The following is a 17,901-nucleotide window of genomic DNA, read 5'->3' as shown; positions in this document are numbered from 1 at the left end:
TTTGCCGCCCAACACTACATCGGCCCTCCAACCGATGGACCAAGGTATAATTCAGTATGTGAAGACCGCAGGCGCGTGCTGGAACGCATGCTACTGTGCAATGAAGTCGGTAAGCAGTACGATGTGGATCTTCTGAGCGCAGTCAACATTCTTGCCTACGTTTGGAAGAACACGCCTGCGCACGTCATTGCTAACTGTTTTCGGCACAGTGGCTTCATTTTGCCTGAGCCCTGCAATGACACAGTGGCAGAAGTGTCGCCAGACGACAATGCAGATGACTGCCCGGATTTCGGAGGTGTGCTGCCGGATGCGGTGACACTCGCCGATTACATCAGCATTGATGACGGCGTTGCTGTAGCCGGCTCTCTAACTGAGGAAGAAATTGTCCGGGACGTACTGCACGGCGAAGATTCGGAGGAGGAAGAGGGGCTACGAGAGGAGCAGCCTCGGCCCCCTCGCACTGTGAAGGAAGCAGCAGAGGCCCTCGTTGTGTTAGAGGAATTTTGTTGGGGCACTGCAGATGGCATGCGCGCTGCTGAGCACCTGAAAGGACTGAGGAAAATAGTATCCGCGCGGGTTTCTGCGGGAAAGCAGACAAGCATCCATGGTTACTTTAAGTAATAAAGGTATGTTGAGATAAAATCGTGCATGTTTTTTTTTGTTCTCTCGATAATTCGGACATTCAGTTAATTCGGACATATCTTACGGTCCCTAGAAGTCCGAATTAACGAGCTTTTACTGTACTTTGTTAGTGTAGCTCTATTTCGCAATGTTTGCTTTACCAATTACTTGCTGCAGTGTTTTGTGCTATGTCCTATCATATATGTGTAGTCAGTTGAGTTCATTCTTAGCCAACCTGTTTCTTACTCAGTTGTGGTGCAATGAACACAAGTTTAGCTCTGGTTGGTCATGGTAACGATGCAAGTCAAAAGCATTTAGCCTGACGTTTGTTGGCGTCAGCCATGTCTAGAGGCCGGCAGACGAGCTTTGCGTTGTGGTCCTGAATGGGGAGTGCATCATTCATTTGCTTATAACTATTTAAGATGGGTATGTTGGCAGGTGCTGCCACTTGGCCTTTGCTTAGGCAGTACATACATATTAAAGGCATTTCCAACTTTTATTGCTACAAGTTTCTTCCTGTATATTTATATAGTTGAGAGTAATGTGGGCTATCAAATGAAATGCTGAAAATACAGAAAAAAAAAACTAAGAAAAGAAACATGCCTTTTATTTTTCTGTGATCCCTAGCACAACTATTGAAGCTAACCAGGCATTTTTTACCTATTATGAAATGTTTAGATAAGGTGCTTCAACCTATTTCCAGAACCCAGCCAGAAGTGTTTAGCCTGTATAATCATTGTGGCCTACTGAAGTGTTATGTGGAATGTTTTAGCTACCACCTCATGCGATGCCTGAAGGCATCAACCACCAAGCTTTACAAGGGGGCTCGACCATTATTTGTGCCAGCTCTCTCTGCCAGCGAGACCCCGCCATGTTCATCGGCACTGACGACCATGACGTTGAGGAATGGCTTGTAAGCAGATGAGTGCTTACAACAAATTGGACGTAAAAACCAAGCTCAAAAATGTGATTTTCTATCTCACCAGCATAGCAAATCTGTAGCACTGGAACCATGAAGCAGACAGTGCGTCATGGTCCGTGTTCAAACCCAGCTTTGAAATTTTTGGCCATCTGGCTGTCAGAAAACTCTGCGCTGAACAGCACTTGCGAGCGCAGTCTCAGCAGGTTGGCGAGAACTTTACAAGTTGCATTGAGGGTGTCGTTGACCTGCACAAGTGCATGAACACACAGATGTTAGAGGCCAATACATATTCTCAGGGGAATCGATGACGCATTTCAGATGTTGCTAGCGCGAGACCTGCGCACCGTTGCAGAAGTCGTCGCACTCTGTCAGAGTTTTGATGAACTACACAAGCGGAGGGCTCTGACTTGCGAGCACACGACACACACTGAGTCGCTTGCTGGCCTGACAGATGCAGGTGATCAGTCTTCGCTCCTGCCACAGATTAAGAGCTTCATTCGGGAAGAAGTTGCTCAACAACTCTCCTTTATTTCCCGTCGTCAAGAGCCTTCACCGCACCTGGCTCCCAATATGCACCAGATTATTCATGAACAGGTGACTGAAGCTCTTCCTCAAGCCCCTCAGCCCATACCTCTGATGGCCTCATTGACATATGCAGCCATTGTTGCCCAACCACCACCTGCACATGTTCCGCCTTGACCACCTGCCTATATTCAGCATCCTGGTCTTGTTCGACAACCCACAGATTTTATTCGACCTCCTGCTCCACTGGCAAACTCCTGGTGCATAACTGGCAATCATCCCTTCTGCTACTTCTGCGGCTGGCCTGGTAGTGCGGTGTGGAATTGCTGCTGACGCATAGGCGTCTCTCGACTGCCTTTCAAAGTTTCCAGCTACCGGAACCAACTTCAGTACTCTCCTCCTGCTGAACCATCACAAAGCCATCCACTGTCTTCTAACTACATTATCCCTGGTCACCATTCACCTTCTCTGCGTCAGCGCTCCATTTCTCTAATGTGGCGTCGTTCCACGGCAGCTCAAGAGGAAGACTAAGTGCTGCAGTTCCTAAGGCGAGAGCTGCGCTGTCGTTGAAATTTGAAAGGCCTCATTTCTCTGCAGCTAATTTAATTAAAGTTTTCTTAGAGGGTGCTTCTGTGATGCCGCTTGTCGACACCAATGCTGTGGTCTCTGTGATGGATGCAGCGCTTTGAGACTCTTTGAGGAAAGTGAAGATGCCCCTTTATGAACTGTCATTATGAACTGCAAGTGTGCATCTCAATCAGCCTTCAGCAGCGTGTACTGCTCGAGTACTCAGCCAGAACATTTTATATACAATTGAGTGCATTGTTTTGCCGTCATGCTGGGATTTCTTGTCACTCCACGGCACAGTCATCGATTGTGCTCAGACTCAAATAGTGTTCTCTGCACTGCCCATTCCCATGCCGGACTGTGAACTTTGCTATGTCTGTGTTTCTGCCAAAGCTCTTGTCAGTGACAGTACCAATATTCCTGTGTGCTCATCCATGATTGTGCCTCTCTCCTGTGACTGTTGGTGATGGCTTCCGATATATTTCTTCGCTGCCACTGTCTGCCCTGCCTTATGCCCTGTTCACCATATCCGCTGTCCTCACCTCATTAAGGGTCTCGAACCCATTTTCAAGCCCCTTCACTTTGCGGCGTAGCAAATGTATTGGTACCGTACAGCTCTTCGATTCTGTTCACAACCCCGACAACGACGCCGGAGGATCACCACTGCTATACATGGATGCGCTCAGCCCACCTACTCTTGCGTCTGCCCCATTGCCGACAGTTCTCTTTCTTTGCTCAATTGACACGTCTCTTCCTTCATATCAGCGAGCCCTGCTTCTTGGGCACCTTGAGCTGTTCCATTCCCCCTTCGATTGCCACCAACCTGTTTTGGGGTGCACGTCGACTGTCAAGCACCACATTGACACCAGTGCCCATGCCCCTCTGCGTCAGCGTCTATATTGTGTTTCTGCCACCGAATGCCAAGTTATTAAAGAACAGGTCAACAAAATGCTTCAAGGTGGAGTTATTCAGCCTTCCAATGAACAGCCTGTGGACCTTTCCGATAGTACTCGTGAAAAAGAAGGATGGCTTCGTTAGATTTTTCGTTTATTACCGGTGCACGTGAAAAGACGTCTACCCTCTATCCCGAATTGATGACGCTCTAAATTGCCTCATCTAAGGCGCAGAGCTATTTTTATAACTCTACTTGCGATATGGTTATTGGGAGGTCCCAATGGCACCTGAAGATCATGCAAAAACCGCATTTGTGACCCCTGACGGCCTCAATAAGTTCACCGGCATGCCTTTCAGCCTGTGCAACACTCCTGCAACTCTTGAGCGAATGATGGACACAGTTTTCTGTGGCCTCAAGTGGAAGACACACCTGTGCTATATAGTTGCACGAAAGCTCTGCGTCATCTCCTCACATCCTCTCCTATTTTGCACCATTTCAACCCAGCAGCTCCGATTGAAGTTCACACGAACGCCAGTGTTACTGGTTTGATGCGGTGCTTGCCCAGTGCAAATCTGGATTCGACGAATATGTATTTGCGTATGCCAGCCGCACACTTACCAGAGCAGAGCACAACTACTTTTTAACCAAAAAAGAGTGCCTCGCTATTGTGTGGGCCATAGGCAAGTTTTGCCCTTACGTGTACGGCCATCCTTTTGATGTCATTACGGGCCATCATGCCCTTTGTTGGCTTTCTTCGTTAAAAGAGCCTTCCGGCCCTGGCGTGAAGGGCACTGCGTCTCCAAGAATATGGCATCCACGTTGTCTACTGGTCGTGCTGCAAGCATCAGGAGCCAATGCCTTATCTCGCTAGCAGCCAGAATTGCCAGCCTCTGCAAAATCGAGATTCCTGCACCATCTCCCACCATCAGTGACATGCCTTCTGAACAGCGTAAGGATCCTTGGATTAGGGCTCTTCTAGACTTTCTCTTCGATCCATCGACGGGTACACTATTGTGCACCCTGGGTCATCAAGCTTCACATTTGAGGTTTGAGACAACCTTCTCTATCGCAAGAATTATCATTCTGATGGACAAATATGGCTGCTTGTCATTCCTCTACACTTACGAGCCTACTTGTGCTCCTGTTTCCATGCTGACTTGCAATGCGGTCACATATGCCTTTTCAAGACGTACACATGCCTGCGCCTCCGATACTACTGGTGTGGCATGTACAACTTTGTTTTAAAGTATGTGTGCTCGTTCCTCGACTGCCATCACCGCAAGACACCCACTCACCATACTTGTGGCAAGTTGCAGCCACTACCTTGTCCCCCTTGCCCTTTCTACCGCATTAGCATTGATTTATACAGACCACTCCCATACACTACATCTGGCAAATGATGGGTCATTGTTGCCATTGATCACTTGATGCGGTATGCTGAAACCGCCGCACTCCCTGTTGCGACAGCTCAGGATGTAGCATCCTTTCTTCTACGGTGGTTCGTCCTTACACACGACGCCACGACCACAGCCATGTCTTCTTGTCTCTTATTGTCCAAGCTTTGCTTCGAGAGTGCAAGGTAATTTAAATCAACGGACTTGCACTGCGTACTACCCTCAGACAAATGGCCATACTGAGTGTTTTAACCGCACTCTGAGTGACATGGCAGTTCGAATCACTCGAACTGGGACCTGGTTCCTTCCTACACTATGTTCACATACAATACTGCCACACAGTACACTATAGGATTTTCTCCTTTCTTCCTTCTCTATGGCCGACATCCCTCTGTTCCTATCAATACTGTACTACCCCACCACCCTGACATATCTGTGTGCTTCACACTCTGTTTCACAAGCTGCCAAGTACGCCGAAGATTACCGCAAGATTGCACGGTACCTCACAGCAGATACCCAATGCTCCCAAAAAGCTTGCAACGAAAAAGATCCATCTGCCCCACATTTCTCGCCTGCCTCTCTTGTCTGGCCTCCCAGTACACTGGGTTCTCAACTTCTTGCCAAATATGAAGGTCTCTATTGTGTCATGAAGCGGACATGTCCTGTGAATTACCTTGCTGAGCACCTCACGCCATCTCCGTATCTTCATCACCGCAGCCGTGAGACTGCGAACGCCCAACACCTCAAGCCCTCCTATGACCTTTCAGTCTTGTCCGCCCCTTAAGTCACCGGGATGGCTCCTCTTCTGACATGGGGTTGTTGTAAAGAAGAAGACGGGCTTACGCTCGAGCCACAAGGTCATCACCTAGTGCTCACGCCTGGCTGGTCTCACAGACCGTTGGCTGCTGTTACGCCTAATTGAGTCCCCAAGCTTTTGGAAATAAACCTCCACATTACACACTGTAGGCCGGCATGTGCTCTGTTCCTGCAAATGTTAGGTTTTTCAAGTAATATAAAAGTTTGTGGGACAATTACTGGCACTTGTCTTGGAAGGATGCCTGTCAGCATTTCCAAAACCTTCAAAAAATGTTATCTAGGGACGGTCTAGACACGCTTTTATTCACAGAATTCATACAAAAGGAGAGGGTTTCAACATACTTTCATGGTGGAAAAGGTTGACACGAACACTTCATAACCGAGCACTTGTTTACTTTTGCAAAATGAAGGCAAAAAACATCTTCACAGTTGCTGAAACCGCCATAGGTTGCATGTTATGCAGCATTAAATGCATGCCAAACTGTAGAAACCCAAGACTGATGGCAACTAAAGTGGCAACCAGCAATGCAGTGCTTATTTTCTCCTATAGAATTTGCCTTTCCTGGCAGTCCTTTTTTTTTTTACCTGGGGATCTTTAACGAAATTTTAAAATTTTTGGAGCCCTCCACTACGGTGTCTCTCATAGCCCGAGTCGCTTTGGAACATTAAACCAAACCAAACCTTTTTTTTTCTTTTTTTTTTTTTGTAAGTGCAATTATGAGCATACAAAGCATTGCCATTTGAAGAAATCTGAGCCATTTAGCACTTAAAATCGTTTGAATAGTTGCAAGTGGTAGCAGCTGCTTTCTTGTGGCATTTTTTTATTGAAAGTTTACCTCTTTTGGCTATACTGACGTAAATTGCACATCTCATTGGTACAGTGAAATATGAAAAAACTTTCTTGTCATATGAACAGAATGTTCCTTTGTGCACCAAGCACAAAACCATCTTTTTGCTTTGTACTTTGCATGCTTGTAAAGCACCAATGAGCTTCACATGTACAGCAGAAAAAAAAATGCTGTCTTGGCTAAAATAAGCAGCTAAAAGCCAAGACCAGCAATAGATTGAGACAACCTGTTGTTAAAGCCTGTGATTACAGCGTGCCTCAAAGGGGCATGGTATTTGATAATTCGCATGGTAAAGGCTGTGCTGAGCTACTTACTGAAATATGCTTTGTAGCTGATACAAATTTAGAATATTTGTTCCATTTTGTGGTATTCTTGAGGCCATGTTTGCCTCAATATCTGGCAGTGTACATGCAAAGTATTACTTCGAAATACATCCACCATTGGCAGGTCTTTAGCTGCACACTAAATAAGTTATATTTTCAAATCACCTCTTAGAAATAAGAGATTGTCTTTATTATTTTGCTACAGTCTGCTGCATGTATTGCCAGACCGCCTGTGCACTGAAGTTGTCAAGTTTAATGAGTGAGCTTTGCTAGTTTGATTCAAGTTTTGCACCGTTTTATTGCAGTTCTTGACAATAAAGACAGTGTTTTGTTCTTTATTTCAGAATTGGCATATTTCTTGCATAACTGTATATATCTGAATATTCTACAGAGGTGTTTGTTTCAATTTCTATAGAAAGAAGTTCTAATTGTATAGTGTTGATGTTGGCATAAAAATTATATTTGATCTTGTTCCATGGGAATGCTCACCTATGTAGTGCAACAATGCCACTTGAAAAACTGGCACTCGCCACATCTGAGGCTTTGTTGAAATTTTTTTCACTTCACCAGCCTCAGTACATGTCCCAAAGTCTTTGGGACATGCATGTGGCAGTTTTGGACTAGAATCTTGATGTAAACTGATATTGCCTTATTTTTCTAGCACACGAGAGAGCTTAACTCAAACTTCCACACCCATAAATACAGTGTCTGAAACTATTGGCCAATAAGAAAGCTATGTGCTTCGGTTGCAGTTACCGTGTTCTGGGGACTTGTCCCCCATATTACATCAGCTGTGTAAGTGAATCTCTGAAAGTTAATTAAAATGGGCAATATTTTAAAGCCATGAAACCTATTTCTTTTTTTGGGATTCATTTTTCGTAGATGTCACAAAATGCTGGGCACAGCAGCAAGCTTTGTATGTGGCCGACCTCTGCTATTGCGATAGGACAAATGTATTGTAAGCTTTCAGTACGCTTTTTACTTACTTTATGGCATTTATTTTGATGCAACTTTATACTTATATAGCAGAGAGGCTTGTACTAATGTGCTTTCCATTTACATACAGTCCCACCGAGGTGGCGCAGTGGTTACAGCGCTCAACTGTTCCCAAGGATGTGGGATCGAATCCCGGCCTCGGCGGCCGCTTTTCAATGGGAGCGAAAAGCAAGGCGCCCGTAAGCTGTGCAATGTCAGTGCATGTTAAAGAACTCCAAGTGGTCGAAATTTCCGGAGTTCCCCACTACAACGTCTCTCATAGCCTGAGTCGCTTTGGGACGTGAAACCCCACAAACCAAACCAACCATTTACATACGATAGTGGAAACTTATTCATGGCAGTTAACTAACAAAGAGAGTGAGCATAATATCATAATTTTTCCAAACACGCTTTTAATGTTGGAAATTTTCAGTGGAGGTGTATCGCTATCCTATGGATTGGAAGGCATGAAATGCCATCATGTTGTTGCGCACAAGATTTATAAGGGGAGACAACCTTCATGTGAGCTTGAAGCTTTATTCCTAAAAGGAACAGCAAGGACAACTCCATCTAGTTTTTGTTCACAGTAAAAATTAATTGTATGGCTAATTTTGGCTATGTTTGTCTGGCAACAAAAGAATTTATTGTTGAGAAATTGCATTTAGAAAATTTTCCTGTCACTTGATTCAAACTTGTAATGTCTACGCTGAAAAGGACTCCCTAATCACTGTTTTCAATTGAATGGCATTGTGGCCTAGCCACTCGAAGGCTGTGTCAACACATCACAGTTTACTCGTGAAATTAGCTGGAGATGCCAACATCTGTGTTTTCTTTTTTTTTTTTTGCTTTCTGACTTTTAAAAGCACGATTTTAATAAAAGTAGCCCTTTGTCATTATAATGGCGTAATCTATTGGTACAGGCTGACTTGAAATTATCCTCAGCACACACTCAAGCTTGTGGAGTGTTTTAAAAATTGTTCAGTAATGGTGGGATTCGGGACAAAGTGCTACTCAGCTTGTCTTTATCACTGACTATCACCAACCACTCTTGTAACCTCAAAACACAGCTTTATACCTTCACTCTTAAGTTTGATAAAGGACTGTGGATCAGTAAAGATGGAAAGATGGAAAGCTGGTGCAGGTAACTGACTTGGCATCTTTGCATACATCACTAATTAACATATAATTTTTTCCATACTTTTGCCGGACATTAACTGGGAGAATAAATGCATGTAGAGAAATAGGAATCTAAAATAGCAGAATGGACTGTCTTTTTCTTTCTTTTTTCTTTTTTTGAAAGCATGCCAAATAATGTGTAACCTTTAAAATGTGTGAATGTGATTCCCATATTTTGTATTCCTAAGGTTAGACTGTTGTTGCCTACTTCATGGTTCTGGTCTTACTGACTGTATTCAAAGTGTGAAAGTGAGAGAACTCTGCAATAGAAGCCACCTAAATGCCATCAAGTCTGTCACTGCAAGATACATCTCGAATTCTCAGGAATCCCTACTAGAAACAACAAAGCAACAATCTGTCACAATCTACTTTTCGGTGTTCTGATGAACCCTGTCTGCAGTGATGGATCTAAAACAGACCACAAGAAAAATAGTAGCCAAGTTCAATATGCAGCAAAATTCTGGTCAGGGCATCAGCACTCAACGAAGCCACTGTATAAGAAATTCTCCACCTTCAGAATTACATGCCATGAGTGAAGCTTGCACATGTTACACGTCATTTCAGACACAACAAACATAAGTGCACTCTCACAGTGCCTTGTAACAACCACGCCTTGAACAAATTGTGTACCCTAGTCATATTTGAGTGAGGCAAGTTAGCTTGAAGGGACAATGAGGACAGCTCCATCCAATTTTCTTTTTCTTTTTCTTTTTTCGTGAAAAAAATTAACTGTTTGGTTCTTTGTGGCTAGGTTGATGTTTGTTCAGCAGCATAAGATGCATGTATTGGCAAAGAAATTGTATTTAATAATAGAGCATTTTTCCCCTCTACTAAATTCAAATGCGCTGCATCAATAACAGAACTGATTGTAGGTGAATGGCAGCTATCCTAGCATCAGAGGTGCACACCATAAAAAGGAACTATAAATGTCATCACAGTTTTGAGAAAACAGCCAGTGGAGGATGGATGGATGAAACTCTATATTAGGTTCCAAAAGGCTATTTTAAGGGTTTCTTAACTATAAGTTTTATTTAAAACAGCCAGTGGAGGCAATACCGGTGTTTCTTTTATTTTTGTAATTTTTTTAGCTCATAAAAGCTTCATTTCAAGTGAAAGTAGCCTCTTTGTCATTTGCTAACTTTATTTTGTCCTCACTGTCCCTCTAAATGTTTTAACTGTATCAGAACAACATGGTGATGTGACAATTTTACACATAAGCTATCTGTTACTGAAAGATGCTTTAAATAAAGACCTTGCAGGCGAGGAATTGACACCCACAAAAGCATGGCCGGTGCCATAAGTGTAAAGCTGCCAAAAGTAGATGCAGCTCTACCCAACTGATGTGCAGCATTGGGGAGAGAATTCTAATATTTTTGTTCTTCAAGTTCCATGTATCATGGAGCCTTGCTCATCAAAAACAACATGTTATGAGCTTGACAGTTAACTACAAACAGACGGTAAAGGTACACATAAGTTGATAAGTGCGCCACAAGTTCATAAGTGCACAAAAAACAACACACACATGATGCAGTTCGGAAAGCTAACTGTTTTTCGCACAAGGCAGAAGACACACAGTTATGCCACAGAAGACTTTGATCCCACACTGAAATACAGCAGTTGAGATCAGTGCCATGCACAGTAAATGCAAGCTCTCAACACCCTACCTGTGTGCTGCATTGCAAACTACAGTCTTGCCAGTTTGCTCTTAACACTTACTGAGAGAATAATAACCTTTCATAACGAGACCACTAAATTCAACAAGACAGACATCACATGTTTTTATCGAAAACACCATTTTTGGCACTGAGTTGTCGATCATGAGATATACAACAAATTTTCTCCTCAGCAAGAGCCCTTGAGAATCGCATTCAGCATTCAAGACTGACCACTACACCATTTTCAGCAGCTACAAGGCTGCTCTTCTCTGCTGATGCTGCACTCCTGTCAACATCTGCCACTAGATGGCCACTTAAAACACTGCACAATGCCAGTATTAGCTGTACAACAGCCGTACCTCACAAAGCGGTACATTCTATTTTCTCATTGGTGCGAGAAGCGCAACATAGAGGCGGCTGTTCATCAGTAAGTGTCCAGCTGTTTTCTTCACCGGGTCTATGCAGTATTTTGTCATAGAGTGCACGCTTTGAAGACTATACTCGAAGGGCTTTATATGACAAAGCCCCGTGTCACTAAAGGTGGGGCGAAAAAACGACCCAGAAAGCTTTTTCATTTGCAACGTCTTTTGCTAAAATAGAGCCAAGAATAAACAGTGTCTATTCTCAAGTATCACTTCTGCTAGGGTCTTTCGGTTTTGTCACCGTTAGGTCTATCCTTGCTACAGCAGTCGGCTTCTTTTGGCACAAGTGCACTGAATTGTTTCTGACGAGCGATATACTCACCTCACTGTTACATTATTAATGACAGTTTTCTTGATTGCTATCAACACAGTATACGCCATGCGCAGCGCCTATAGGGGCGCCACTGAAAGCCGCCTAGCGGCGGCCGTCGGAACCCGAGGCGGGCCTCATGCGGCAAGCCTGGCCGTGGCGCGCGCGTGCGATCTGCCGTTTGTGCGCGTCTCGCGGGCACTTCCGCGGTGACAGTGTGCGCAAGGGGATCGCCTTTTATAATAGCGGACATGTATTTCATATCACGGCCGTCTGAAACTGCATCGCCTCCATATGCATCAAGTGTCTCCTGCAGACTGGCGTAAACAAGGTTGCGTATATATACGAAGTGCAGCTCATTTTGGGTGCCCCGCTTTCATTACAACGCCACCCTAATTCGTTCATTCCTTGACCTATGAACCAATGCTCTTTCTTTGCTTCATGGTACACGCTTGCTTCGTTTACATGCAATAAATTGCTACAGAAAACTAGGTAGCATCTTCGAAACTGCGAGCGGTTTCGTAGCGGTGCGACCGCAGGAAAAGCCAGCGAGCTTGCAAATTCTGAGCATCAGATAAATAGCGCATATTGGGCTCCTGTAGCAAGAGTTCAGATTTTTCATGCTTGCGCTTTACCACTGCCTGTACGGCATGGATTTCACGTATTCCGTCGTCAAAAAGGCAGATCGGGTAGATAATTTCATGGGGGAATGAGATATCAGCATATCTGAAATGCCGCATCACAGGTTAGCCAAGAGCATATTAGATTTAAACTTTATATCCTATTTTATTATTGTAATATCATGTTGATTTCATTTGTATCACCCTCGCGCCCAACTGCAGAATTACAGCGCGCTTTATAACAAGCTCTAGAACATTTAGATTGAATATCAAGTACAGCGACATGTTACGTTTTCGTAATCTTGCCAGCCAACAAGAACACTGGCTCTGGTCTTCAAAGTAATTGCATGACAAGTTTCAAAACGCATATTGGAAATTGTCTGTTCAATAACCTGCCGCAGCAGCTCAGGCTACTGAGGAAGATCGAGTTATCGGGACCGAAGTCGACCGCGCCGCCCACGTTTAAGTGGAGGCGAAACGCAAAATGCAAAGGGTGCTGTGCGATGTCAATGCACGCTAAAGATCGTCTGGCTAAGCATTTAACAAATCTAATGCGTATTGTATATTCCCGGTAGCGGAGTCAACCAAATTTAAACAAGAAGTATTCATGGAAGGTGCAATGACAAGCAGAAAACACTAAAAACGTAGTTATCAATAGTTATCACTCAGCCCTGCCACACGGTAAATTTAGTACCTTTTCCATCGAATGACGTTCGTTCAAAATGATATTTGTTTGCTGCTACCCGAGAAAATATAATGACATTCGATGAAAACGACCTTAGGTATCGAATGAGTGTGAGGTACTCATCCGAATGCGATCAACCCAGCGCGGGCGGAACAGGTCGCTCCTGCTGCCGCGGTCTGTCGGCGCCGAGTTGCCGACACGGCGAATTTCTTTCGTCACCTTCAGAAACGCATGCTCTGTTGATTATGGATAATAAGCGCCTAATTTGATGAAGGAATAAAAAAAAATTACTATTTCCAAAGCGCTTCCAGCTACGGCTTTGATGTGAAACCGTTTAGGGGCTTAGGCATAGCGACGACTAGGGCATAGCACGCGGCCAGAGTTCCGTCGTCGGCTGCTTTCGCGGGAAGCGTCGCTGCGGTAAGCTCGCGGTATCCGATGTGGCAAGCGTTACGAATTTGCCATATGTTTTCTTGATGAGGACAAGCTAGGGCATTTTTCGACGGGCCTTAATACGCCGAGCGAACGATCTGGCGCAAACGTACGGGAGTCAACGGGGCTGTAGTATGCTGCGCCATAGGGCGATACTCGAAGGTTCTATAGAAGCGCCTTCGGAGAGTACACTAGATACTGCCTATTTTACGTGTTGATGTTGACACTTGCTTTAGTGCGCAAAGTGTATGCGTTGTTGAAACTCGTGCACGTTTCGCAGTCGAGCGCAGACGTGCGCACCTTCCGTGCCCTTTCGTAAACAAACGCCGCCGACATTGCCGCTGACTTCGTAATCGATAGTCCTAATCAACAGGTTGGTTACAAGGCATGCAAGACAGGAATGCCAATTTAAAGGCTGCTTTCGTTTACAGCGCAGTGATATTCGCAACATATTGAAGGCGCACCAACATTTGCATGTCAATCGCAGTTACCATACTTTGGAAATGGCATTAGCTTTGGTCGTGTAGCAGCGCGTCGAAAAAAAATGGCATTAACCAGAACAAATGTCATTCGGTGCGATTGCTTGCTTTCTGCGTCGAAAAACCACGATTCACGGCCGCCGTCATTCTCGTGAAGCATCACTGGAAACTTATACAAACGTGTTCCTGGCAAGGTTTTATGTCTGTTTGAAAAATCAACTACGCAGAAATTCTTCCCGGACATTGCTAAAGATTGACAGGGCGTTATATCAGTTAAACCACGACCAAAGACGAAAACGCGACGCGCGCGCGCGCGCATAGAGGCTGACATGAACAGCGCCCGACCCGAGCCCGCCTACGCTTTGCGGCATTGGCGACAGGCGGCGTTGTCGGCGTTTTGCGCATCGCCTATACTGTGGGGCCAAATCTGTCTCTATTGCAATTTTCTCAGAAGCAGTGAAGAGCTCTCCTGTTTCATGAAACTTTATTCCTAAAGCTCAATTAATTCTGAGTCTTCTCACTTTGGGATGCACTGCTGGCTCCCTCACCAGAACCTGAGCCTTCTGCATAAATATGACAGCAAAGTCGTGTTTTGCAGTATTTTTCAGTACAGTCTAAAAACCACAGGTTTAAATAGGTACTGTTTTCAATGAATAAGTATCCATATGCAGTGCATGGGATTTTATGAGATGAATTTTTGTGCTGAAGAACTGAGGCGGATGCTATTTTCTTCACTTCTGCCATACTCTGTGATGGAGTGGCTCTTTTTAGTGTTGCATTTTATATATCACAACTGCACCTTGTCATTTGCCATTTGTCCAGCCGCAAACACACTGTATACCTAAGCAGAGTTCTTTAATATCACCATTTTTAATGCTTCCCAGTGGCTGGATGTTTTATATCCTGGCAGCGTCACATTTTACTCATTAGCAAACTGTTTCACTATGTGCCACACTCTCATTGTGTGACAGAGGCTGAAAACGTGAAAAGTTGCAGGGTGCCACTGAAGGCTGATGTTCTAGCTCCCAGACAGCACCATCTTTTGACTTCAAGTTGTAGGAGTTTCACTGCTCGTGTCATTAAATAGCTCTTCCTGATTGAAGATCCCGCTAGTTTATGAAAAGCGGACACCACCATATTATGCTACGCATTAAACAGATAATATTTATTTTCACTGTTTCGACCACCTCTCTATTTTTCACTACTGGCAAATGAGATCAAAGCTCAGTGGGTAAGAGATTATTCTCCCCCTATGCGAGAGGTATTGGTTCTGAATTCCCAGAGCCACTATGAGCCTAACGATTTTTCTTTTGAGTCCCTAAGCTGGTGCTCTGTTTTGTACGATTTCAATATTAGGAAACCATGCTGCCTGGTCCTTGTGACCAAACTTGGCCTACTATTACCAAATTGCAACTTGCTTCGTGTTAATACGACGACTGCAGAGAGGTTGGTAGGTTCTATAAGTAACACTGTGCTCTTTTGACCACGGGTGGATATTGCAGTCTGTGAGTTCATTTGTGCTTACACTAAGTTTGCGATCTTGCACTTACCCCAAAATTTTGGTGGCTGTGTGAAACGGGCCATATTGTAAACAAGCACCACAAGAAATTGGCAGGCGGCGAAACAAGTGCTACTAATGTGCCGCTGCCAAAACCACTCGGTGACCATTAAAGATAGAAAAGGTGCGCAACGAGGGCATATTCCCACATGTTGAGTTCAAACTGTTGTTTGGTTAGCTGGTTATTTGACTAGTGGCCTCGCCAAAGTTGATGTATATGTTGCAATGTCGCTTTCATACTGTTAAGAATGAGAAAAATTTTCTCAAATTTCATTTGCTGAAACTTCTGGCATTTGACCTCAACTGTAACAGCACACTACAAAAGGTGAACACATGCACCCTAGTTTCGCCTGAGACATAATCATCACTGGTCTCCATGCACTACTTGTTCCACCATCTCTGTCCGCACTTGTGCTGGTGCCCATTAAAACATCCAGCGCTTCTTGGCCTTGACTGCTGCCGCACTCCGAGTGCCAGCCATCCTGTCAAGCAGCTCCTGGTCGGCCAGTGGCAGCACCACGCACATGAACACCTGGCCTGTGCGGGCGTCCGTGGGGAACATGCACACTGGGGAGAACATCTCTCCCGTGTCCACGAATGCACGTATCTTAGCATACAGCTCTGGATACGAGGCGCTCAGGTCGACACCCCTAATCTCCAGCTGCCTGGCGACGTGATGCAGTCCTTGCAGGCGCTGCTTCTGGGATGGCAACAGACCATTGGACCCCGCGGTCACCGGCGACGCCACAGGCAGAATGAGCGTCTGGACATCGTCTTCTGGCAGAGGCCCGCTCAACCTCAGCTTGACCGCCTTGACGACCATCTCTCGCGAGATGGCTCCAGTGCCCGCGGCTGTGACTGCCTCGTACGTCACGCACACGGCGACCACGAGGACAAACTTGCGTTCGGGGTCATACTCGTCACACAGGGAGCGAACGCGTGCGTACACGCGGGCTCCCATGTCGTGCGGCTGGAGATCATCGCGAGCCACGTAGAACATTTGTCCGCGCACACCAGCGTCGCTCCAGCCACGCTCAAGGAACTGTGCGGCCCTCTGCGCCCCCTGGAAGACCAGCCGAATGATGCCGCGGCCCCGCGAGATAAGGCCACGCTGCGCGCATACCGAGAGGTGCTGCCGCGAGACCTGGTCGAGGCGAATCTTCTGGAGCACCTCCTGGCAGAGGTTCGAGATTCGAGTTAGGGCGCAGCGCTTGGCATCACGGTGCCGGTTGCGGCAAGCACGGCTGCAAAAGTAGCCGTAGCAGGTGGGGCAGGTGTGCACTCTGATCTTGCCTACGCCCGTCTTTGGCAGAGGCTTCTGGCAGTCGTTCCACTGACAGCGCAGTGACGCCGGCGGAGCGGCGGCTGCACGCGGGCCACAGGTGGCGAACGATACGGACTCCTGGTCCGATGTCTCGGTGCCCTCAGTTGCCGCAGTGCTCACGTAGAAGCCTGGTGGCGGGGGTGCCTCGGAGTCCGAGTCCCCATCGCCGGTCACATCCGACGCTGCGCGTGCATCGACTGCGTGTGCATCAACTGCGTGCCGGTCATCGGAGGAGGCGGGCGCTGTGGAAGGCGTTACGGTTGGGGGCGGGGAACAAACAGAATATGCGTCATCAGTATAGATAGTCACTGACACTTTCACAGCATAACATGGCTTCAGATGCTGTAATTCAAGGTGAAATATATGTTTTTCTCTCTGTACACCGGAGCACTGATCATTGTCCAGAACAAATAAGTCTCCTTCTCATTGAAAAGATGCATGATCAGCATCTGTTGCACTTTCTGAAAACATATCAGACATTATTAGTTTTTTCCATTATATGCATCATAAAAATCCCATTAGGATCAACAAATACTATACTGACACCGTTTGCTTGGTTCATTACCAAGAATGGATATGCTGTCAAACAAATCGTATATATGAGTTCGACCTTATATGCAATTACAGTGGCGCATCTTGCCGCCACTGAAACTTCTGATTGCTGCTTTTGTGGAAGGCATTGAATATAAGACTTTAATAAGGCCAGTTGAATAAAGTCGAACTCTGTGTGACGTAGGTGCAATATGCACTTCACTTGTTGAATAGTCACTCTAATATAGCGCTTCCGGCACGAAATGACCTGAACAAAATAGCATGACCACTAATTAATCACTCAGTGACTGCAGCACGTACAGAAGCACTGGAGCCTCTGTTGACCTGTACGCTAGCAATACTATGTGGACCAAACAGCACAGAAGGGAAACTGCCATTAGTTGAGCATGTCACATGGGAAACCATGAATCAATTGGGCATCCTTGACAGCTTTGTGTACGAGATTACTGTACTTTTTATTCTCTTCTGTGGCTCTTCGAAACCCACCACTAAATTATGCATGTCGCATTAGGATTGTTAATTGCATTATGGAAGTGCATGTCATAAGAGTTACTAATTGAAGAGAAAGCCTGTCTCCTTAAAATTTAAATTTCATTTATGCGGCAAGGAGCTGAGGCGCCTGTGAAATGTCATATCCACCATGCTTGCAGTGCAGTATCAGCTGTGTAAGCCAAACAGGTTCAGCCAAGCTAAGCAAAGCATCGGAGTGAACTGTTACTGACGCCATGATAGTGTGAGTGATTGCATTTGTTCGACCCTGCTAAATGCAGGCAGCAGTAAGCATACATACGTACAGGACAGGACA

At 45.5% G+C, this 17,901-nt stretch overlaps 2 protein-coding genes across 2 annotated transcripts in view; one reads left to right on the top strand and one right to left on the bottom strand.

Moving 5' to 3' along the window:
- Positions 1–17,901, top strand: part of LOC146203463 (uncharacterized) — an 83,314-nt gene that overhangs the window by 42,238 nt on the left and 23,175 nt on the right. Inside the window, exons 7-8 of the mRNA XM_084588782.1 lie at positions 7,791–7,866; positions 7,975–8,083. Of these exons, the coding sequence (XP_084444908.1) occupies positions 7,791–7,866; positions 7,975–8,083 (185 nt within the window). The remainder of the gene's footprint in view (positions 1–7,790; positions 7,867–7,974; positions 8,084–17,901) is intronic.
- Positions 14,008–17,901, bottom strand: part of LOC146203462 (uncharacterized) — a 34,111-nt gene continuing 30,217 nt past the window's right edge. Inside the window, exon 3 of the mRNA XM_084588781.1 lies at positions 14,008–16,786. Coding sequence (XP_084444907.1) covers positions 15,645–16,786 — 1,142 coding nt within the window. The 3' untranslated portion in view covers positions 14,008–15,644. The remainder of the gene's footprint in view (positions 16,787–17,901) is intronic.

Source organism: Amblyomma maculatum, chromosome 1 (genome assembly GCF_055883805.1).
Source record: "Amblyomma maculatum isolate TAMU_Amacu chromosome 1, ASM5588380v1, whole genome shotgun sequence".
Taxonomy (NCBI): Eukaryota; Metazoa; Arthropoda; class Arachnida; order Ixodida; family Ixodidae; genus Amblyomma; species Amblyomma maculatum.
This window is presented reverse-complemented; position numbering and strand designations above follow the sequence as displayed.